The 24,789-nt window shown below is 51.0% G+C and overlaps 1 protein-coding gene across 1 annotated transcript in view; it reads left to right on the forward strand.

Annotated features, from left to right (window-relative positions):
* ZFHX3 (zinc finger homeobox 3) overlaps positions 1-24,789 on the forward strand; it is a 447,971-nt gene that overhangs the window by 371,583 nt on the left and 51,599 nt on the right. The window contains 1 exon segment of the mRNA XM_053987325.1: positions 18,901-19,132. Coding sequence (XP_053843300.1) covers positions 18,901-19,132 — 232 coding nt within the window.

The raw sequence follows: 24,789 nt of genomic DNA on the forward strand, positions 1-24,789 counted from the left end.
TGTGGGCCAGAAACTGCAAAGCATTACGTCAGCAAAGTGATAGAAACTGTAATAGAAAAGTTTTAGGAGGCATATGGATTAGGAAGAGGAAAAGCAGACTTTTGGAAGAGAGGTTCTTGCAGCACTGTCAGTTGTTTGAAGGAGCCAGCCAGGCTACAGGCAGGACAGGGCTGGACCACAGGGACAGGGGATTCCCAGGGTCTTTGGGAAGATCCTTCATGAGCAAACTGGGGAAGAGGTCTGGGCAGGGGTAGGGAGGTGAAGGATGAGAAAGAGAAGGTAAAGTAAAAACTAACTTTCCACAATGGAGAAAAAGGATTGGAAAGATAACAGGGGGTTTCTTTTTTTTGTAAGAGACCCATAAATGGAGTTAAAAGCAAATTTAAATACCAGCCATAAGGTAAAAATAGTGGACCACTTAGATGTGGCAGTTGCAGAAGAACTTTACAACATCAAGTGATTTCACAGGAAATGACTGATGGAATTTGGTGTCACAGTGTTGGAGGAATGGGGGGCAGACAACCCTACTGGAGGGGGGTGGGGGGAGGAGGGCCAGCTAGGCTTCCTGCTTTCCCACATGTAAAAAAAATATGAAGACAAAAAAGCGGGTTAAAGTTACTCTTCCTGCAAGAAAGATGTGGAATTGTTGCCAATCTCTTTGAAGGCATTGCCTCAATGATCAGTGGAAAGCAGAAGGGCAAGGGGATAATATGTGAGCTGTGTAAATCCTCATTTGGTCTGATGGTTCAAGACTGTGTTAAATTTAAGTTGTTTTAGGAAGGCTTTAAAAAAACCCTAGAAGATACCAGAGAAAGTTGCAGGGATGGCAGATGGCTGAAATGACCTGGGTTAAGACCATTGACTTGGGAGTTGGCTTGACACAGGATTGTCAGGGTGGAGGAGAACTTGTGAATTTCATAAATTTCAGTGCTCTGGAAATTGCTGGTTTAATAAAATGCTCCTGCATTTGGATTGGTGTGAGTTAGTATTGCCATAATCCTGTGGTAAGGTCAAGATGAGAGTCTTCTCATCCCATCACTTGGCTGACAGGAGATGCTCCCTGCAGGAGTTCAGTCTAGGAGAGCTCTGGGGACCAGCCCAGGAGCTGGGCTGATTCAATTCTGAAATACCCAGATGATGTCGTGGGCAAAAGGAGATGTGTTTGGGTTTTGATTTTTATCACAGACTTCCTCCCATCTCTGCCTTTTAAGGTTCTTGGAGTAAAGTTGCTCAGAGAAAGTCTGTCGTGCTCATTAGGAGGTTTAGAGCTTTGTTAACCTTTGATTTACTTGCTGTCTGCCTTCAGTGTGTTTTGGCTTTATTTTTGCAAGTTTATCTCTTGGAATACAGATGCAGCATCAGAGCTCTGAATTACACTCTTGAGCAACACAAATTGTGCCTGAAGCCCATTTAAATTACAGCATATGAGGGACTTTGAGCTGATTTCCTACAAGGTTTAAGACAAATTCCAGTAGCAGCTTCACAAAGGAAATAAATACTCATTTGAGTCTCCCTACAAAGTTGTTTTTAAAGATGGTCTCCAAAACCTTTAATTCTGCATCCTCTAGTCTTGGATAAACTCATAATGAAAGGAGCTTATGAACTGCCAGTGTGAGGAGGATGGGCCCTTAGGTCCAGTACCTTTGGTCCTGTTGGGATTGACAGGTGTTGCGATACAAAAAGCTCTCCGTATCAGTTTAACCCTTTGAGACCCCTCCTTCGTGGGGCTGCACGTTCCTCTGAGAGACAGATTTCTCCGTGGCACTAAAAGATGTCTTTACCTTCCTTTAGGTATTGAATACCAAAGTCTGTTAGTATACAGGATCACAGAACTTTTCATTTCTTGCACTGCTTTTTGAAAGGATTGGAATCAGAACTGCTGAGAGCACACAGCATTGCTTGCTCTATGTTTTATTTATGGGCCTCTGTCACTTAGGTTTTTCTTTCAAGTTTTCCAGTAAGTGCTGAGCCATGTGCAGCCAGCAGCTTAGTAAAGAAATCACCCTGTAAAAGCAACGTAAATAACAAAGGAGTGAGAGTGCAGCTGGAGCAGGAGCCCTGGTCACGCAGCAGGAACCAGGAGCTCCCCAGAACATGGAGCTAAAAGCCCTCAGTCAAACAGGGTTTAGAAGTCAAAGTATTTGTGAGAATGGGCTACAAAACCCAACTAAACAAACCAAACACAAGAAAAAAAGAAAACAAATGGAAAAACACCTGGTCAAGCTTTATCCTAATCTATATAAGCTCAGGTTTTCCTGACTTCTGTAGCTGCCCGTGGGCAGAGCAGCAGGAGGGCTCAGCACAGGGCGGGGAAGGTCTCACAAAGCTGTTCTCAGCCTCAGGTGTCATCTCAAAACAAGGTGTCGTCGTGTTGGAGGGACTGTCAGTGTGCATCTGACCTTTTCCCATGCATGATGCCAGTTCTGTCTGTGTTTATGGTTCATTCTTTTATCCTGGTGATTTTGGAACATGTGGATGAGTATTTAAATTTCCAAGCAGGAATTTTTCCCATGTGAGGTGATGCTTCTTGTTGGGATGTTCAGGGAGAGGACAAAGTGGTTCTGGCTGAAGGTGCAGGGTAGCTGACAGGCTCTGGCTGACCTTGCCTTGGTGGTACAAGCTGCCAGTGAGCCACTGCCCCTCCCATGCTGGTGTGGGAGGTCACTGCTCTGCAGAGGAGAGCGTGGAAGGAGGGATGCTGGCCCAGATCCAAAAGTCTGGCCTTGTCTTCTGGGTGATCAGCCGCTGTGAGCAGCGGTAGGCACTTACCACTTATCCACTTACTCTCCTGCCTGCAGCTTCAGCTCTGCCGTGGGAAGCTCCAGTCAGGAGACCTGAGAAGATGCTTGTCCAGGACAGGTAATGGGCCTGTTTGTTGTGGCCTTACCCAGCTGGTTCTGCGGTCTTACCCCAGTATGGTTTGTCAGGGTCTTATTCACAGCATCTTTGTCAGGGTCTTTTCCCATCCTGCAGACACCCAACACAGGCAGTTGAAGACGAGCTGGTAGGCCTGGAACAAGTCAAGGTTTGGAGTGCTGGAGCAAGGAGGTAGAGGAGCTGGGAGACAGTTTGGTGTGAGGCTGAAGCAGGCAGGTGTCACTGAAGGCAGGGCGCAAAGCCGGTGCCGAGGAGCTGTGCTCGAGTGGTTCCCCCCGAGGAGCCCGCGCTCCCTCCGGGCCGTCACGTTTCTCTTCGCAGAGGTTGTTAAGGAAACCTCCAGTCAGAGCATTCCCAAGACTCCTGAGCAGTCACACTCCCAAGGCCAGAGACTTTCACTGCTGGGACCGAAGCCCCTCCAGTGGTGGCTCCAGTGACCCGATGGGTCCCGTGTGACTCCCCACACCCCCCTCACCCAGTCACACCAGGTTTCCTCACTAATTCCACCCCAGGTTTCCCGTGGCACAGTCTCAGATGTCTCATTCCATAAAGCTATTTATTCCTGGTGTAGTAACAGAGAAACAGTGTGAGCTGGTGCCTCTGAGGAGGGACCCCCAACAAAAGAACACCTGGGCTTTTATATCCTCATAGTCTACCCACACACAGGTCTCCAGGTCTTCAGTTCCTGCCCCTGTCTTCTGTCCATCCACCTTGCTGGTGTTACTGGACTCCCATCTCCTTTGTTATCCAAGAGGCTGGCAATTCCCAGTTCCTGCCGTGTCTCTCAGTGTCCATTCACCTGGCAGTGTCACCCATGTTTGTGCCCTTTGTTATCCCAAAGGTTGGCAGCTCATGGCCTCCTGTCCTGGGCTGGAACCCAGAGCTCAATCAGCATTTCAATCTGTGTCTTGAGTCCAGCTGCCTGGACTAGATGGATTCCTCAACACAGGTAATACACCTCGAAGACCTCAGAATGCTCTTAGTTCCTTTTCTAGTTGGGCAGGGTCAGGTTTTCAGTGCCTTGGGTACCAGCCCTGGCCAAGCACCAGTTCTGCAGCTGTAGGCTCGCTGGCGACGACCTCATTAAATAATGGATGGGCATTCATTAGCATCCATTTCTGGCAGGGTCTGGTTTGAAGGCCAGGAAGGGGCCCACAAGGTGCTTTCCCCAACCTGTTCTATGTGACCTGGCTTGGACTGCTGGTTTCTCTTTGGCTGTGCCAGTGCACTGGGCTGCAGGACGCTGTGTTGTCCTTCTCTGGCTTTAATTGAACTGTTCCTAAAGAAACTGTTGCAACAAAGTCCCCAGAATTGCTACAGAAGCAGCATGGGAGGTTCTGTGTTTGCTATCTCATAGGGAATTCATTAAATTACAATAAATAATGTATGCATAGTACATAACTTAATACCATAATGGGCTTTTTCCCCTTCTTGCCAGTCGTAAAAATCCTGCTCCTGCACTGTGACGTGGGCAGCCAAGTTCTGCAAGTCAAATTAGGCAATAAAGTTGCACTTGTGCAACAGGTTCTCTGGAAGTTGAGCCCTGGGGTACGGTTGGGCGGGCTCAGGTAAGCCTGGCTGCAGCTGTTGGGAGATGCTTGGTTCCAGGTGGCTTTGGCAGAGAGGCAAGGCTGGGCGCCTACAGCCCAGGGTGTGGGGCAGAGCCCAGCACGCCGTGCCCCCCGCAGCATCCCTCCTGTTCTGCTTTAAAGCAGGGACATCCCTGCATCTGGCCACCAAACCATCAGTGCAGTGCAGCTATTCCCATGATCGATCCCGGGTTTCCTCTTTGTCCTGGAGCTTACCTCGGGATTTTTCTGTTCTGCTGAGTTGGCCGTGGCTCAGGTAGAAGTGCAGTGGCTGCTGTGTCCCCCAGCTGTTTGAGCCTGCTGTGACCCCCCGTGTCAGCTGCGGGCTCACAGGCCAGGGAGGTGGGGAGCTGGTTGCAGGAGACAGAGATGTTGTGATTTAACTGGGGAGGATATAAGTGCCTGACTTGTATCCCTGCCTTTCAGCTCTGAACAGACCTGCAGAATGTGCTCAGGCTGATGGACATTCCGGTTCGGGTTCCAGCACACAGCTGTAGCAGCTGGGGCTCTCTGACCCCCTTATAGCCCCTCAGCTGCCCCGTGGCCTCGGGGCTGTCTGGTGCCCCTCATCTGGGCAGCACAGCCCCATCTCACCCACTCTGCTCCTCCGTGTGCTCAGGGAAGGATGGATACAAAGAGAATCACCTGGGGAAGTTTCAGGCAGCAGTAACAAAGCCTGTCTCCACAGAGGGGAGGCTAATTACACAGCTAATTAATCCAACAGATGTCACTTTAAATGCCTGTTTCTTTGTGATTCTGTTGCACACATCATGCTGGTTAAACAGACTTCATGGACCCCGTTCAAAATGCCTGCGCAGGCTGCCGGGAGCTGCCAGGGAGACCCCAGGGTGTCCTGTTCCACAGGGAGGAGCAAGTCCCAGGCAGCCTGGTCTGGCTGCACTGTGCACAGACTGCACATGGGGAAATGCCACGTAATAGCTCTGCTGAGTTAAAAACTCTGAAATAGCGGCTCTGAGGATTGGAGGGGTTGTTTACATTCTTGCTGCAAATACAGGGCCGAGGCAGAGGGGACCTCCTCCCACCACAGGGCTGGGGGCGAGGCAGAGGGGACCCCATCCTGCCTCATCAGCTCTGCTTGGCATGAGGAAAAGAGTTTGGAAACCTGAGCTGCTCTGGTGAGGTCAGCAGTTCAGACCCAAGGCGGTGGAGAGCACAGAATGCTGTCTTGTCTGTCTGTCTGAGGTGAATGTGGTCTGTCTGGTTCCTGCAGCAGTGGGGAGGGCTCCCTGCTCTGCCTCCTCAGGGGAGAGGCAAAATGAACATTTCTTCAACGTTTTCAGCGAGTCTTTGCTCGTGATGGCCCCGCAGAAGAAGGGAGCAGTTCCATAGCCTTGTGTGGGGCTGGTGCTGTGTGCTGAAGGTCACTGGTCACTGTGTGACAGCTCTTGTCAATCTCTGCTGAGACTCCCCCTGTTCAGCATCATGCCAGCTCGGGGCGTGGGGACAGCCATGGCACACAGTGGTGTCAGTGCAGGGGCTCCACCAGTGGATGCTGTGGTACATTCCCCCCCTTGTGTGGTTCTGCAGGCTGGTACCGTTTGGGCAGGGTGTGAACGTGTGTCCCTCACCTGAGGCCAGCCCTGCTGTGGTCAGGTACCATCACGCTGCCTGGCCATGTCCCCATGGAAAAGTGGGCTTGGGAAACGTCCCGTGTTCTGTGTGTCTGCTCTTCTGCCTTGGCCTTTTATTCTACTTGGATATGAGAGGAGTCAGATGGTTCCCTGCATCTCACTGAGCACATTCCTTCTGGACACAGTGGACTCGTACAGCGCTTGGCTGCAGCGTGGGACCAGGCCCCCAGCTGTGTGCTATGGGGGAGCTGCTGGAATGGAAATGCAGCCCCAGCACTCTGGAAATGCCCCATGAGAGAGTGCTGGAGGCAGTGGTTGAGCTGCCTGGTACAGCTGCGGGGGAAGAGCATCTTCCTGGGGTCTCAACATCCTCGATGAGTCGCAGTTGGCGGCTTGATTCAGTGTAATGGATGTGTGCTCATTTCCCACAGCTGATGAGGATTATATCAGCTTGGTTTAACAGTCTCATTTGCTGCTCCCAGTGCACACTTGTTTTAATGCGTTTCAGTTAATGAGGTAGAAGAGAGAATGAGGTGTTACTGTTTATGTACAGACAGCGAGGCTGTGCTGAGGGCTCTGGAGCCCGGCAGTCCCTGCCCAGTGCTCTCCAAGGGACAGCATTAGCTGGCATTTATAGAAAATTTATTGGCTGCGGTTTATCCAGGTAAAATTTCTCCCAGTGGTGCACGTTTCCCTCTCCTGCCTACCTTATGCTTTATTGCAAGCTACAAGACGTGTTGCCAGCAGCCTGTCCACAGGCAGGGGATGTCAGCGGGCTGAGTGCGCTGGTGTTGAGTGTCACAAAACACCACAACATATTTGATGTGGGCAAAACTGCTGCCATCTACCTGGGGTAAAAAGTTCACGTGTGCCCAGAGGGCTGTGGTATTTTCAGGTCCTTGTGCGGTCAGGGCCATGCAGAGCCAGGCACTGGGTGAGTTGGTTCCTTCCGCGGTGCCCTGGGAGCACTTACCTGCTGTGTCCCCTCCAGAGGAGGTGTGCTGTGCCCAGGTGTGGAACTGGACACCAGTGCCCTGACCAGTGTGACTCTGCCTTCCTGAGGAACTGGTTGTCCTTGTGCTGATGGTGAATTTTGGCCATAGGGTGGGCTGGAGCTGCACTCCTCGGAGCGGCATGCCTGTCCCCAGCCTGTGCCTGGTAGAGTGAATGGTTGAGGCCACTGCCTCCGTGCTGGCTGAGGTCCAGGCTGGCACCAGGGCTGACAGCAGCCAGAGGCCGTGCATGCGGTGCCCCTTTGAAGGTGAAGCTGCTGTTGGTTTAAGCGGGAATTAAACAATTACCGCGTCTTAGTTCTCCCCACCTCCGGTGGATTGACTATAAATTGTCAGCCTGTTGACATTTTAATGCGAATTATGTCATATGGTATCCCCTTTGATTTCAGCATGCCTTAGTTTGTAAATACACGAGCCTCTCAAAGGGCTGTGGTTAGCGCGCACGCGGGAGGCCTCGGGGGTTTTGGTGGGGAAGGAGAGCAGCGCTGTCTCCAGCAGCTCTGGTGCCTGGCACGGCTCCTGGGAGCGCCTTGGCTTCCTGAGGGCTCCCACAGCCCCGGGCACCCCACGGGGTCCCCACCCTCGTGGGGTGAGAGCTGCCCGCCTGGGCGTGGGGCTTCTCCTCTGCCCCTTGCTGGTCAGCTTCTCCGGCCGGCTGCAGCAGCTGTGTCTGTCCCCTTGCCTGGTTCCTGCTGGGCCTCCTCACATTCCTGTCCCCGTCCAGTCCCCAGTCTGTGCCGCACAGAAACTCTTAATTCAGCGGGTCCTGGTCATTTGGGTCAGCCTTCCGTTACGTTCTTTGAAAACTGGCCCAGAGAGTTGTTGTAGTCTTCACATGTGTGCCAGAAGAAGGGGGGACTTGAGGCAGGGTCAGCAGAAGAGCAAGGAGCTTTCCTGGAGTGACCCCTTCTGCCTTCAGGTGAGACTTACCTCCTTCCTCTCCAGCACAAAGCCAGAGGGTGTCCAAGTTTGAGAATTCTGATTTCCTTCACTTTGCCCACAGCATTGTGGGACTGTTGTGTAACTGTGGGGTTAGTGCAGGTGTGTCACCTTAGGGCCACAGCTGTGCTCTTGGGGGTGTCTGCAGGGTGCACGTGCTGTGGTACTACTGCTGAGCCCAGGACCTGCCCATGGGAGGAGGCACAGAGGAAGGACAGTCAAACAAAAAAAAAAAAAGCTTTGCCTTTTGACCACTCACAGCAGTGCTGGAAAGGGACCAGATGCTGGAAGTCCCTCAGAGAAGGGCCTTGCTGTCCCCGAGCAGTTCTCACGCATGCTGTGACCATAGGTGGGAGAGGTTTAAAGACATTGGAGTCCTGCAGATGATGTTTTCATGCCATGGGGTCTGTGTTACAGACACCTCTGGCTGCCTTGTGAGTGCTCTTCATGGTCCCACAAAGCAGGAACTTTGCTTTTATCATTTTCACACATCCTTGGCTCTGACTTACCAAGATTTTCCAGTGCATGCACTGCAGTGCCCACCTAGGCCTATTAAAGTGTCTGACTCTGGGCTGTGCAGGGGGATTATCTGGACATGAAACCTGCAGACTGACCTCCTGGTAGCATATGGTAACCACGAGCAGGTATTTTTGCAGACAAGTTAATCCCATGTGGTCACAGAAATGAGAATTTTGGGGCAGCTGGAGTAACTGGAGTTACACCTGCAATTTCATAAACAGGGTTTAGAAATCTGTTATTTCCTCACACCTTTCTGCTGTGAGTGTTTGCGGCTCCCAAAAAAAAGGTTTTGTTGCTTCTGTTTTATTTTTGAATTGCAGTGGACAGTGCACCCTCCTAATGCTGAGTGTTTGTCATTTACCCCTTGGTGTCTCTGCCCACTGGGGTTGCAGAGCCAGAACGGGTAAAACCAGTAGACAGTGGGCCTAGTTTTTCCCAGGGGTTTCTGTACCTGTGAAGGCAAATGCCAGTGGATGCAGATACACAGGAACAAAGAGAGCACCAAAGAGCAGAGACATTTATCATCTCGGGTTTGCTCTGTTTGCCTCAGTGTGCTTCTGCACTCTGTATTTTCCATTGCTGTAGTCTGTCTTGGAGGGAATAGCTGTAACTAATGCTCAGAGCCATTCTATTCTCTTATAGACCCCTCTGCAGAATTGTACTACAGCTGAATTAGATTTTAGATATGCACAAGAAATACAGAGCAACAAACCCAACTGCTCATAGGCTGCAAACTGCTTGGCAGCCATGCATGGAATCCATGAGCCAGACGCTTTGCTGCTGTGGATTGCTGTGGTCATTGATGTGTCCTTCCTGGTGGAAACCAGGTGGGCTGGGAACTATTACATGCCCAGGGACTGGAGAGATCTCCCAGTTAAATTTGGAGGAGGCTGTGTTTGAAGGCTTCTCCCCCCACAAGAGCTTGGTGGCTTTCCTTACAGAGTAGTTGCTCAGGGGTGTGGGGCAAGGAGCAATTCCATGAATTTTGTACACAGCTCTTAGGACACATTAGTGTCCATTAAGTTCATGGAGCCCTCACAACCTTGTAGAACATAGAAAGTAGGTTGCCTTAATTCAGCCCTTTGTGTGCAGACATTATTTTGGTTCTTAATTATAAGTAGTTCCATACATATTTTTCCAGCAGGATTCTTGCCTCATTCTGTGAGTAATTATTCCATTTCTTTTTATCTTCCTCTTTCATTACATTGCCCCAGGCTTTGTCTAATACAATCCAAAGCTTTCACTGAATGAAGAATTATTTATTTTCTCATGGGCATTTCCGTGGTGCTTGTGTTCTGTTTGTGTTTCACAGACACTTAAAGAACTTACCTTGGCAGCGTGGTCTGAAGTCAGCTGGTGCTCCCGTCCCATGTTCAGGGTAGGCTGATGCACAACATGTGTCTCAGAGGTCGTGCTCTGGCTGCCCAGCCCTGCAGCCTGTGCCACTGGAGAAGGGCTGCTCCACTGCCAAAGCCTTCCTCTATGGTTTTCAGCTCACCTTCAAGACTCAAGGAGTATTATATATTTCCTCTTTCTGCTCCCATTCTGTCATATTAGTCCATCATACCATCCTTTAGTTTTCCTTCCTCCCTTATCTTGAAAAATCCTTGTTGTGGACTGTGGGCAAAGGATGACCTGGGTCTTTGGTTTTTCCAAGGATCTCTGTTGGCTTCTGCATGGGGAGGTTTGTGTCCTCCATGTCTTTGAGACTGATACTCTGCCATTTATGGAGAGGATTGAACAATTTTCTTGTGCATTGTTGTTACTGTTTTTGGTTATCTGCTGGGAGTTGAGGTGGTGCAGTGCTGTAAGAAGTGATAAAGAAGCAGTATGAAAACAAGGAAAGCCTCAGTCCATCACAGCTTCCCTGGAGATGGATGAAGCAATGAATCCCGGACGAGGGGAGTTAATCTGTGTCCGTAGTGTTTTATTAAATAGCGTGAGCACAGGCTGGGTTTCTGTGGCTGGTTCAATGCACATGGCTTCCTGGTGCATTGTTACAGCAGTCCCTGGCCCACACGGGGTCCCCTCCTGTCCCCCTGTCCTGCCTGCAGAAGGACCTCACCCCCACGGTCTGCTCGGGCTCGCTGCTGGGGCTCTGCACTGCAGCCAAGGCAGGAGGAAAGGGACTGGCACAGCTGGGGCCCCTTGGCTTTGGGACATGGGGCAGAGCACAGTGGTGCCACACAGTCCTCAAGCTTTTCCTTCAGAGGCCAGTGGTTCTTTTCCAAAAGACTTAATATGGGGGGGGAATAGCATTTTAATTTAAATCCTTAAAGCAGGCTCCACACATAGAGAGCGTTTTGGGTGGCTAAGTGAGCTGCATTTTCTGAGCTGCGTTATCAGCACAAGACCCAGGAGTGTGTTGCATCAGAGCCCCTTGGAGAGCCCTCCTGTGTAACACAGGGATCTTTCCCGTGGCTGCGGAGGAAACAAAACATCCCTGGCATGGAGAGTGCTGGGCTGGCTCTGTGTTACAGGAAGCCCTCTTCAGTCACTCAGCAGCTACACAATTACAATACGGACAACAGATTTCGATCCTGCCATCTTTCCAGGCTCCCCCCAGACCTTTTGATTACATAATTTACTTTTTATCCAGTGTTTTTCCATATTCCCAGTCTGCTCTACTTCACCTGAGTGTTCACAGCTTAGCAACTCACACTGAATTGATTGTTTTCAAGTAGATGTACAAAATGTGTTATAAAGGTCTGGGCAGTGGCATTGTGAGGCCTGGTTATGGTTACTGTCTTCAGTTGTTTTTTCCCCATTTGTTTTCCTGACCCTGGAAAAGACAAGGCTCCCTGAATTCCTCAGCTCCTGCCTATGCTAGCACTGAGATAGGAGTGGGCTGGAAGCCCTGAGCCTCTTCCTTGGTGATGTTGCTGCATTCTGGCACAAATTTTTTTCTTTTTTCATCACTCCATCCTATTGCTGTCCATACAGTACTTTGCAGGCAAAAGTGCAGCTTTTCCACCGTGTTTCTCCAGGGATGGCAGCATCCATGGAAATATGAAGTGACAAAACTGTATGCTTTCCTGAGGATCAGAATGTCCCTAATCCAGGCTTTGCAAGAGGAGTTCAACCATTCCCAAGTCTGTGCTGCTCCACAGGAGCTGCTGGGTGAGGCTGGCTCTGGGTGACACCCCTCACATCCTGACTGGTCATAGGAGAGGTCACTTTGTGTGAAGTTTGTTGGTTCCCGTTGGTCAGAGGTGCAAGGTGAGCAGCAGAGGTGCCCTTGCAGGGCTGTCGTGGGTCCTGTGGTGGAGCCACAGCCGGGCAGGAGCGTGCAGCTTTACAGGCCAGCTGATAGGAAATGCACTCTCATGGTGCTTTGGTTTTAGCACTATAATTAGTAGGATCGATACTCACGCTCCTGTGTGCATCTCCATGTACAGCAGCACTTGCTTCTGTGTCTCCCAGGGGCGATTTCGGGGATGTGGAAGATTCTCTGCAATTGAAGTTGTTGTGCCCAAGAGTGGATTTCCTGTGTTGGCAAGTCTTTGCAGCGCGGTAGTGGGAGAAGAGAAAGTTGTATTGTGTTAGGAGAGTGCCCAGGTGTGGTCAGACCTGTTGCTTTCCCCCTCTCTGGGCTGCTCAGCAAGTGTATGGCAACCCAGGTGTGCAAGGGATACCTGTGCTACTGGAGTTAGGTACTACAGCTGGAGAACAGCATCTCTGGCTGCTCCCTCTGCCCCCTTGGCATCTCCTCCCTCCCGCGAGAGGTCTTCAGCCAGCATCCCATTCTGTTTGCCCTGCACTGGGAGGGGTTGGCCAGCAGAACTGGGCCAGTGCTGGCTCCCCCATGGACTTTGTCCTTCCTCGAGACATGGGAAGGAAGTCTTCCACAGGAGGAGTCTTAGTGAAGCTCTTGGCTGTCAGCTGTCCCCATACAAGTTTACATCTTCGGGCATCTCTTCAAGGAATGATTAATTAGTGTTTGCAGGTCTGTTGCACAATTAAAAAGGTGTGGGGAATGTGATTACAAGTTCAGCCTTTCTTGGCGCTTGCTTTCTGTTAACCTCTGTTGTTCTCTGTCCACAGAGCCCCTGGGACTGTGGGCGTGCAGGGATGCTGCTCCTCACGGGCAGCATGAACAATGTCCTTGTTAGGAGCTGCTCCAAGACCCTGCGAAGAAGTTGGCTGCTGAAGCCAAGCAGTAGCTGGGACTGTGCCTCCCCCTGGGCTTTAGCCCCTCCTCATTAAGCAGGTCCAGGCTATTGATTGGGAGCTTGTGTTTGGAAGAGTCTTACTTACTCTATGCATTATCTTGACAGATTGATCAGACCTGATTGAGAACCTCTTAAAGGAACGAACAGCTGTAATGGGAAAGTTGGACTCTGTCATCCGTTAGGATGATTCTGGGAGCGAGAAGAACGAGGCTGACATCTTGGAGCAATTGTATTTACAATTAACATGGCTGAAAACGATTGCCTCTATTGATCCCCCCTTCCTGCAATTACAGCCCCATTGTTTACATTCCAGCACTTCAGTTATAAAAAGGAAATTCAATAATTATTGCATTATTTAAAGTTAAAGTGCCACAGAGTTTGCTGGCTATGCTTGCTGGTTGATTTAACGTTCAGTAAAATCCATGCTGAGCTCTCCATCCTTAGGCTGAGCAATATTTGGCTTTTAATGAGACTTCAAGGGCTGGTGGAGCAAACCCCATTTGCTGGGTCGCTTTTGGGTTTGTGGGGGATCCCAAAACCTTGCAGCATCGCTAGCACCAGCCGCATGGCTGACAAGGAGAGCATCTGTGGCGTTCACCTATTGCCAGGCAGGGCTGGAGGGCTCAGAAAATACAGATGGGGTGGGGTATAGGGATGGGCTGTTAATAGGGGCAGTTGTGTCAGCTCTTCAGGCCTTTCCATGTAATTTGGGAACTTGGACTGGTACCTCAGCCTCCGTGGCAGCAGGGAGTGCTACATTTCTAGCCTCTAGGTAAGAAAGACAAGAGTCAGAGAGCAGTTACCACAAGCTCAGCTGCAGAAAGTCAGGGGCAAAGGAGCCTGAGCCCCAGCACTGGCACTGCACCATGGAAGTGTGATGCACAGAGGCAGGTGGGAGGAGGGCAGGGTTTGTAACACTGCTCCTTTGGAAGCAGTAAACAATTCAGGATGTTGGTTGGATATGAAAGAGCAGAAGTTCAGCTTTTGAACCTGCTGGATGCAGAATCGATTTTCCCCCCTTGCAGGAGGATGGGGGAGGCTGCTGGCACTGCAGCCCTCCCCAGCGGGTCCCACTGCGCGCTGCCCGCCCGCTGCTCCCCGGCTCCAGGAAATTCCAGCTGGGGCTGCAGGTGTGAAAGGAGAGCAAGATGGATTGGCCAGCCCTGACTTTTATGGAGTACTTGGAACAGACCAGGATCAGACAGCTGCATCCACATGACTTTCATTAAAAATTCAGATTCTTCTCTTGCAGGGCTGTGTGATTTATCTCGTGCAGCACATCAGAGGCACACGGGGGCCAAGAGATGCTCACGAGGCCTCTCAGGTCTGCAGCGGGGTCGGGTCCCTTTCTGTGGCCACCATAGCCACAGCTATAAGAGTCACCTCCTGTCCCTCCCCAGGGGTGTGCAGTCCTCTCTGGCACCTGAAGTGTTTCCTACCAAGCCTGTGACTAATTACCCCTGTCTGACCTCACCCCAAGGAAGAGTCGGTCTCTGGGTTTTCTCCTGTGCTGCAGATCTGCTGGCAGGGCTGAAGTGGTTCCAGTAGCGCCTGAGCTTGGCTCAACCTCTCCGAGTAAACGCTGAGGCTCTCTCTGGTTCTGTGTGCTGGTTCTGGTCACTGGGGCTGCTCAGACATCAGTGCTTGTAGGAGAAAGCCAGCGCAGTGCACCTCTGTGGTGCTGCTTCTTTCCATGGCTTTTGTGACCTTCCAGCAGATTTTTGGCTCCTTCTTCCCCAGCTGCATCTGTCAATTCTTTGAAATCACTGATAGCTTTACCCATCCTAACAGAGCTGAGTGCTGAGTTCAGAGGTAGGAAAAGTGTTACATGTGGAGAAAATCTCTGCCAAAGATGTTGAAGTCTGACAACTTCTTTTTCAAGAAGCTCTGGGTAGTGGAGTGGCCTTTGTTTTCATGGCAGGGTATCCTGTGATGTGAGAGTGCTCAGAAGTGATGTGGAGGAGGTTTCTGCAGACTGTGTGTCAGTGACCCACACAGCACCTGGCTGTACAGAACGGTCAGAGCGGTGAGGAAGAGGATGTTTGTGCAAGCAGGAGGGCGGGGAACTCGCTGGGGCCATGCCCGACCGGCTTTACGCAGCCCTGGAGTGCTGAGGATGCGCAGGGCTGCAGCTGGCGGTCCTGGCACAGCCAGGGTGAGGAACAGCATTCCTTTTTCTGTGCTGGTTTGCTGCTGTGTAGCCTTTATGAGCTTGTTTCCCCACTTTGGGTTCTGGCCCCCAGTCCTGTTACCTCACCTGCTTCTCCTGCCCGGAGACACTCAGGGGATCTCGCCGGGCAGCTGGGGACCAGCCTCTGCCTGCCCTTGGGGCAGTGACAGTTTCTGCTGCTGGTTGTCCTGCCAGAGTCTGCAGAGAAGGGTCCATCCTCAAGTCTGGGCAGAGTTTTCTCACATGTTCTACTGCTTTTGTAGCATGGACACCTCCTGAGGGTGGTGATGGGGTGTTCCCCCTCTGAGTGCAAAGCAAGGACTTGAGGGGTTCCCAGTGCTGTGGGCTTGGGCTTGTCCTGAGCAGCATTCAGGGCCCTCCGAAGGGAAAGCTTTGTGCCAGTTAAGACTGCATAGCAACTGGGCCTTTTTCTATTGAATAATAAACATCCAAATCACGAGATAGTTCAAAGTGTTGTTGCATCTCCCTGGTGGGTTGAGGTTACAGGTCAGATGTCCCCCCAAACAGCAACTGAGCTGTTTAACATGGCAGAGAGGGAGTGGAAAACCCCCTGGTGCCCCTGGCAGTGCTTTGGGGGGGTTCTGTCCTGTCTCCATCGGAATCAGGCTCATTGCACCACCATGGCTGAATAAATTTTGCGCAGAAGAGATTTTGAGGAGATCTTTTAAAATTGAAAAGATGTTTTAACGTTTAAAAGATGCAGAAAAGCTTAGAAATCAGATGCTGAATATTGAACTGCAGTAGCAGCTACAGAGGTATTCAGGAGACTTCATTACTTGTGTAACAGCAGCAACTCGGGGTCTCAGTCCTGGGTACTCCAAGGAGCGTTGTGTGGTACGTGGCGTGGGCTGAGGGGGCTCTGCAGTCGGGCAGGGTGATGCAGTGTCATGTTCAATTCCATGAGTGCTGTAAAGTACTGTGGGTGAGGCAGCATAAGATGGGGAAAGGAGAGAGGTAAAATAAACAAGAGTTTGGGGTGTGTGAAGGATGGAGGGAGAGAAACAAGAACTGACGGTAGCATCATTCCTTACTTCATTTAAAAATGGGATTTCCGTAGTCGTACCCCGTGAGCATTTACTGCTTAGCAGAAGACAGCAGTTCTGAGGCAGACGCTGGAGAGTGATGGCTGGGCAGTCGGTGTGGCGGGACCGGCCAGGGGCCAGGGCAGGGCAGGGCTGGGGACACCGAGGGGCAGCTGGCACAGAGCTGGGGCGGAGGAGGGAGACGAGGCCCCTGAGCAGGACCCTGCTGTGCTAACCGCCGTGAGGACACAGCTCCCTGCCGGGGGGACAGGCTGGTTGGGCGTGGCACGTGTGGGAAGAGGTGCTGCAGGCCGCGGTGGCGAGGCGCAGTTGGTGCGCCAACAGGAACAGCCGTGTCCCCCGGGGAGCTGCACTCGTCAGCCGTATGGTTTCCATCAGAGCGTTCCTCTCTCTGTTTCTGATTTAAAGTGTAGCTTTGACTCACCCTGATCAATATTTTGCATGCCATGCGTGAAGAACCAGATGTTGGAAGTTTCCTATTGTGGAGAGGGAGGGGGGGAACACCCCCTCAGACTCACAGAAATCGATGTTTTCTGACAGAAGTTGGTTGGTTTTCCTTGGAACAATATATTCTTTTGATTTTCAAGTTGATTTGTCTTCTAACAAGGTTCTGGTTTAGTATTTTGAATTTGTTTCCTGTGATACGGATAAATTCTCACAAGGGGGAAGTTTAACAGTGTGATGGGCAATAACTACACGTACTTGGACAACATTTCATGGCCTCCAGCAGCTCACAGCTCGGACTGGCTCAGCCCTCATGTCTTCTTTCTCTGGACTGCTCCTTTCCTCCGCTGGAGGACGGGTTGAATCGGGTGCATGCAATGCTGTGCCCAGGCTGGGCTTGGTGGCACCCTCAGCCTGTGACTCCTCCAGCACCATAGGCAGGTGAGGCTGACCCCAGCACAAGAGACGTTTGAGAGGAAGCAAAAGAAGAGCATAAAATAAGACACACTTATTAAACTGTTTAAAACAAATGTTTTCCTAAAACCCCCTTTTAAACGAGAGCAGTGCAGACTGTGCCTCTGGTTCCACAGAGACCATGTCCTTAATGTTTCCTTGAACCCGTGACCGGATTTTTCTCTAATTGCTCACTGGGGGTTTTTCTGGCTGCGCGCAGAAGCTGCCGCTGAGCCCGTGGGCACTTCCCGAGCTCGGCGCGGGGTTTGTGGGATGGGGCCTCGCGGCTGGCGAGCACGGGGCTGGTGTGGCACCTGGAGCCAGAGACAGCCAGCAGCAAGAGGGACCGGGGAGGCTGTGGCAGGGGTCAGGGCAGAGCCAGGCTGGTGAGGCTGGGCCGCCTGAGATGGGCACGCGACTCTCGTGGTGGGCTCGCTGACCTTTCATGCCTTAAGCCATTCGTTTTTCTCTGGCTCAGGAAGAGGGTAACACATGCAAACAATAGAAATGAGATGAGGAAGAAGTTCTTATAAGGGAAAACAGCAAAAATCTTTTGAGGGCACCAGTGGGATTAGTGCCCTCGTGGATTCTTCAAATATTACAGTGAATTTAATTAAATACATCGTGATCCCAAAAGAGGCTAGTCTAATTAGCCAGATCTAGAATACATTTATTCTCTTTCCTTGCTCTTCCAATGAGAAGCCTCAGCATCAGCTCATATCCTATTTTTAATCATTCCTAGACTCAGAGGGCTCTCCTTCCTCTGTGTGAGCAAGGCACACAGCGCTGGGTAATATGTGTCTTTAATCTTATCTCAGCTGTAACTGAGATAATAAGCATCAGAAATTTTTACCAGAAGGTCCTGGCTGCACGTAGGCAATATTTTTGATTGACAAACCTCAAGATCATGTCCAAATCGCTGTACTTGTGCCTCGGGCCAAGTGTGTGTTGAGGGAAGAGTTCCATGAGATGACACAAAGACCCAAGGAGATCTCGGGGTTGGATGGAAGGAGCTGGCAGGCAGTATTGCACAGCTGAACTGTTAGGTGTGGGATGGAAACACCAAAACCCTTCATTGAGGGATCTCATGTTGTTTCACCTTGGTATTCATTTTTTCTCAGCTAGTGACACGCCCTTACTATGGAATTGGGAAAGTTCCTGTGACCTCCTGCTGCCCAGGGGGAAGGGACAGCAGCTGTGCTGTGGCAGCCAGTGTGTGCAGGGTGAATTCTACCCTCTGCTTCTAAGAAAGAATTTCCACATCTGTGGTATCCGTGACAGGAAATGGCTGCTTTTTTCCCCAGAGGCATGGACCTCTGTGCCAGGGGGTTGATAGGTTTTGGCAAATAATTGTGGTATGATAATGCAGAATGAGCTGTACTGGCTGTGACCGCAGAGCTCGGGAGGGGACAGGGTTTTTCCAGGTGCTGGCCTCTCACAGTAGTACCTGGCTGCATGCTCACCATTGGCTTTTCAGCCAAGGTCTCTGTCACAGCCATCTTACAGGCCAGGCTGCTGCTTCCTTCCTGATGCACGGGAGTAAAACCTGGATGCCAGAGAGCAGAGAGTTGGATGATGGACAGGATGGCTCTGCACTCTGCTTCCATATGCTATGTCCAGGACCTCTTTATCTGATGGGTTTGTTGTGTTCTAGGGTTGCTTTGGTTTTACTCTTCCTAGTTTTCCATGAGAATTTACCAAATTTAATTTTGAGTTTGTTATGCAGTTGGATCCCGTCCCAGGACAAGCTTTGAGTGTGAAGGAATGAGCCCTGAGTGGTCGTGAGCAGGTGTTACTGCTGGGTCTGGTGCTTTCCCTCACTGAGGGAGATGATGTTGGCTGTGTCCGTCTGTGCTTTGTGCCCATTTCCGTGCATTTTGGCTTTCGTGCTCTTCAGCAGGAGATGTTGTAATACCTTGGGAACAAGCAGGCCTTGTCTCATTGGATCTGTGTCAAAATGTGGTTCCTTAACTAGTTCCCAGGTGGCCTTTAGCAGTTTACAGTGGACTAACCCAGGAGACTGGGGATGATAAAGGTCATTGACATACCTCTGCTTTGTTCTCCACAGCACCTGCAGCACCACGAGAGCGGGGTCGAAGGTGAAAGCTGCTACTACCACTGTGTCCTCTGTAACTACTCCACCAAGGCCAAGCTGAACCTCATCCAGCACGTGCGCTCCATGAAACACCAGCGGAGCGAGAGCCTCCGGAAGCTGCAGCGCCTCCAGAAAGGCCTTCCTGAAGAAGAGGAGGACCTGGGACAGATCTTCACCATACGCAAGTGCCCGGCTGCCGAGGCCGGTGAGTGCTGCTGCCTGGGCGTGAGCGGGGCTGGCGCTGCCGGGGCGGGCGAGAGGCATTGTGCTGTGTTCCTGTTTCTGCTCCCTGCTGTGGGCTGACACAGTTTATCAGTAATACATTTCAGGAATCCCACCTGCCTGAGGTGGGGTTTGGGATGTTGAAGTGTGTCTGTTGGTTCGGGTCAGTGTCTTACACCCTGGAATATTGTATGAGTATCTAAAGATGCTATCACATCTGAACAACTCAACAACCAGTGCTCCAGTAGATGTTTTGCAATGAATCAAGTGATGCCCTGGGCACCAGCATAAGCTGTGCCAGCTTGGCACTGATTTCTGGTACTTCAGCCACTCTGGACTGGGAGGAGGAGCTGGGCAAAGGGGGTGGGCAGGACATGCGAGTTTGCCATGTCTGCTTTCCATGTCTCCTCTAAAGTGAAGGGCTTGTATGAAACATTTGTTCACACAGATCATAGGACAGGGATTGCAGCTGCAAATCCAGGAAGAGTTAGTGTGCCTGAAAGGAGCAGTTAGGCTGGATGGAGTAGAGATGGTACTTTGTTTAATCATATAAAGGGTTGAGACATTTTTAATGTTCTGAAAAACCCAGGTCTCCTGAAGCCCTCTTGGGAGGGAGGAGGAGAATCATCCTGGGTCAGCTGGTTTGTGCGCTGTCAAAGCACAATGGTGCTGGAGCTGGGGTGTGCCAGCAAAAACCTCATTGCTTCAAGCAGGACTTTTCTCTATGACTGCTGTGAAAATGGGTACATCCTACAAATAGCCTCTCTGGGGAACTGGCATTCTGCAATGAATTTGTGTGGAGACGAGGAAGGTGCTCCTGGCTGAAAGGGTTGAGAAGGGACAGCAGCAGCAGCTGAGGGAGAACATGCGGGTTTTCAGAAATGTCCCTTGAATTCACATCTGGGTCTCATTGCTGTTATGCCTGTGAGTAATGAGGATCTGAAATAAACCCAAAACACCCCAAGAGTGTGACAGGAGATTTTTCATTAAGAGTTAAATTCAGTCTTGTGGAAAAAAGTGCCCAATCTGTGACCTTGGTGGCCCAGCGGAGTCGAGAGCCTGGAACACGCTTCCCAAAGGTCGCGGTGACAGCGGGAGCGCGGTGGCTGCCACGCCAGCCCGGGGGGACAGCAGCTCTGGCAGCCGTAGGAAAACATCCCGAATTCAAAAGCGTTCTTTGGGCAGGGCTGTGCGTTGTGAGCTGCTTAAATGCAAAATGAGTGGAGAGGGGAAACCATCCGTGCCCTTTGTGATAGACAGAACAACCTTGAAAACCTTGTTTACTCTAGAAATTTCTGTTTGCCTTGTCTTTTACTGTACAAACCTTATCTTTGCCATCCGGCCGCCCAGATTAGGACATGGCAGGTACAGGGAGGGCAGGAGCTGACTGGCTGGGAGGGAAAACAGTTTGGTGACCATTTAAAACATGTATTATTTTTGAAGTAGAAGTCCTGAAAGTCACTGAAAGGAAAGCTCGATTTACAAATATTTTAATTTCCTTTAAGCTTGTTGGTTTTTTAACAAAAACTGACAGCAAACAAGACACAATTTCTTGATCATATTGTATTTCAAAGGTTATGAACACAAGCAAGAATAAGGCTGCAGAAGGCAAAGGGGGTATCTTGGGTCGGTTTTGCAAGTCACTTTAAGCTGAGATACTAAATTTCAAACACTCCTCGAGCCCATTGTTCAGCTGGTGGAAGTGGGACACCTCACTGGCGTGCTGGGCCAGGCATCCCTGCAGGGATGGAAGTCAGGTTTGGATGAGAAGCTGCTGTAACCCCAAGGGGGAGAAGGGGTGCTCCCATCTCCCCCTCATTCTGATCCCGTTACGTCCCCCCAGCTGTGGGGACGCTGAGCTGCAGGGCACGGGGACAGTGTGAGTCTGTGCCCTGCATCTCTTCCTGCTCTCTAGCAGGGTCTCCCCTGTGTCCCCATCAAGGTTTTTATTGTTGTTTCCTGACCACTGGGTGGGCTTTTCCCCACTGCCTTCTGATAAGGCATCTCTGTGGTGTTAGATACCAGGCTCAGACACCTTGGCAGACACTTGTCCATGGCACTTTTCTGGTCTGTGACACATCTCTGCTGGAGCACAAAGGGTCAGTGACTGTTCTGTTGCTGTGCTGCAGTCCAAGTGCAGTGCTCTGTTCTGTCCTGTGGCCTCGTGTGACACACTGGAGTCGCCCCATTCCCCTTCTGCTCCGTCCTGGGGCTGTGCATGGAGCGCCGGTGCTGGGCTTGGATGCTGTGTGTACCTGCTCTGTGTGTACCTGCTCCATGTGTATCCGTGTGTACCTGCTCAGTGTGTACCTGCTCCATGTGTATCTGTGTGTACCTGCTCCGTGTGTACCTGCTCCGTGTGTACCTGCTCCGTGTGTACCTGCTCGCTGCTGCATGCAACCATGTAGGAGAAAGCAGTGCTGTCTGGAGACAGTGAGTAGATATTTGCTTGTGTAGATGCATCTCAATCTGTTGGAAGAGAGCTCTGATCACACCTTAATTAGTCCTCTAACAATCTGCAAAGGTCAGCGCCAATTGCCTGTTCATTTACATTTGTAATTGTGATGGTTCTTGATTGCACATTAGTTGCAACTCACTCCCTCCCACCCTGCAGAAGCAGAGGCAGCCTTAGCAGCGCTCCAGGGACACAGGGACCTTTGTCCCTGCCTGTGCCAGCCCCTCGGCCCTCTCCAAAAACTGGGTGTCTTTTGGGGAAGTTTATTAGGATCTGCCCTCCACTTCCAGTAAAGGGATGATGGAGTTGTTGGCAGGGAAATTATATAGACATCAGGCAGGATACCTGATCCTCCCTGAACTGGATAATTAAAGACAATTAAACTTTTCTTTGTGCTTTGAGAAGTGTGCTCATTACGCAGGAGATGGGGGAGCAGCTGGAAGTTCAGCAGGTTTGTTGACCAGAGAGAACACAGCTTCAGGGAAGGGGGCATTGTCCTCTCAGGGTATTTTTGGACATCTCTTGTTGAGGTATCTGAGCTTCTGCCACTGCAGATGTCAGCCCCTTGCTGCAGCAGCATCTGTGTAATGTTACCCATAAGCTAATTGATGTTTAATGATGGGGGGTTTAGAGAAGAAAAAAGTAAAGAAAGAGTGACCATAATAAAAACCAAAACCTTCTCAAGATGTTGGATGAATGCACTTACAGCTCATTAGATAATGACAGAAACAAATGTGAAACAACCTGTATCGAATTTTCATTCTACTTTGGAAGTGTTTCTTTCATCCCAGAAGGCATCAAGCACCACGCCCCTCTCCATAGCTCGGGCAGTCGTGCACAGGGTCGTTGGTCAGAGCGGGATTTCTGCTCTGTGTCCAGCACATGGTGGCCCTGCTCTCCCCATCGTGTTCCTCTCCATGTGCCACCCACATCGGCGGGGCTGTTGGGCCCCCACTGCTCAGCCTGCGTCCCCCGGGCAAGTGCTGGTCGCACTTTATGCGTTTCCTCCCTTACCTGTTCTCCTGACTCCTCCTGTTTTCCATCTCCGTTCTCTCTTTCCATAGTGTCTCCCTGTGGGAGGAGCAGGCGGCCTTTGCCCGCTCTTCCCATGGCGTGGGACAGACATCCTTTAGGTGTCCGTCGGGTGGCCACGTGGCCATGCTCCTTGCCTGCACCAGCCTCTTCCCACTTAGCTGCAGAGGACAGTCCCTGTGGTGGCCACACTGTCACAGCAATCCTCATTGCTGCCAAATCCTTGGCCATCATCTCCTTGCAGCACAGGATTGTTGTTGGGGATTTGTGGAGGAGCAGGGCCGGCGCTCCGGCAGCCCTTGCTGGACACCAAAAGCTGTGAACAGCCCCTTTGTCCTGGTAGGACGGGGGGCTGGGGGGTCACCTCTGCCCCTGTGCCCAGCCCTGCTGGAGCACCCTCTGCCAGCCCACAGCAAGGGACCGGCCAGTCTCCCTGCTCCAAACAGGTGGGTCACAGTGTTTTGAAGAATACTTTACTGCAAAGCTCTGCTCTGAGAACCCCTGGAAAGCTGCTGGCTCCTTGGAAGGGGGGCATGCCTCAGAGCCCCTGCTTTCCCCCTCCCTGTGCCCCACAGGCACTGTGCACTGTTTGTCCACATCTCCCTTGTGTGTCAGTGTTTGACCTTTCGCAGGGCTGGGAGCTGCAGACTGAAGTCGGGATGTGAATCTTTAATGAAACCAAGTATGTAAACAGAGCTACAGTATAGCCAAAGCAGCTCAGATGAGAAAACCCCGCGTGGTTTAAGAATAGTAGTTCCCAGCCTCAGAATCACACCTCAGCCTGACTCTGCCTGTGTCGCCTGCAGACAGCAGGGTGCTCATTTGGTTGCTGCACCTCTGTGCACTGAGTCATGTGGTTCCTTCATCATCATCAAGCATGGAGTAATTATTCATGGAGTTTGTTACAGCAGGGGTGTGAGATGTGCCTCTGGGGTAGATTTTTCATGGTAGCAGACTCTCTACTTCCAGTAGAACTTTAAGACTTTTGAAGTGAAAGTTGGTAGTGATAAATTACATTTCTCCCTGCTTAAAATAAATTTAGTGGGATCTGATGTTGTCCACTTGGTCTCCATTAAAGACAGTGTGGTCGTTCTTAAGGACGCCTGTCAGTCTCCAACTTCTGATGGAGGTAATGGAGGGTTTTGGAAAGAAATCACCAGTTTGCTTTGTAATCTCTCTCTAGTTTTTCATAGGACTTGATTTCACACAGCAATTAAAAACTTACCAAGCAGATCACCCATATGGTGCCTGCAGGAAAAGAGCACACAGAGTCCATGCTACAGCATCTGCCAGTCAAAACCACTCTGCAGCTCTGGCTCTGCTGATGATGCCACAGTTACATGTCTGAAATGTGTGGCCCTTGCAGAAGGCTGGGGAAGTAATTTCCAGGCTTGTCCTTGATTGACACATTTAATAATCTGCCAAGCCAGGTTACAGCCTGAGCTCCTGTGTGCAAACACCAAGTGCTGCCCAGCTTCATCTGTATCTCTTGGGCTTTCTACCTCTCACTCTCCAGAACCTGATACTGCCTTTTCCCCAGATGTGATCTGTAGCCCCCGAGGGCAGCAGCCTGCTCAGCTTTGTTTCCAAAGTGCTGCCTGTAGATCCAGCCAAACCATCAGTGCGTGCATGGTCAGAGCAGCCGCAGGTTCTCGGGGCACCGGGGCCCTGTGGTGTGCACCCCGCTCCTCCGGGGCCGTGTGCTGCAGCTCTTGGCCCAGGGGGAAATCCCTTCCTGTCACATCCTGAGACACAGGGAGCGAGACGAGGGGTTGTCCTGTTTTGAGGCAGCGTTCACCCGTGGTGCAGCAGCATATGTGGGCAGCACAGAGGCAAACTGTATTGGGCTGATTGAACTTGCAGTTCCCTTTACTGCAGCAGTTCTGATCTCCCTGCCAACCCCATCAGCTACCCCCACACGCAGGATTATCTCTTGTTTTCCAAGATCTTGTGTCACATGTGTTCATTTAGAGGACAGTTTGTTGCCTTCCCCTTTGTTGTTCTGCTGAACCTTGGAATTTTTTTTTCATTTTTTAATGGATTGAATTGCTTCAGGACCTTTTACTTTTCCAGCAAGCTCTTAACAGAGTTGCAGTATTTCTGGAGAGGTCTCTCTGCTGGGGGCCATCCCAAGTCTGGACAGATGACAGAGT

Source organism: Vidua macroura, chromosome 11 (genome assembly GCF_024509145.1).
Source record: "Vidua macroura isolate BioBank_ID:100142 chromosome 11, ASM2450914v1, whole genome shotgun sequence".
In the NCBI taxonomy this organism is placed as follows: Eukaryota; Metazoa; Chordata; class Aves; order Passeriformes; family Viduidae; genus Vidua; species Vidua macroura.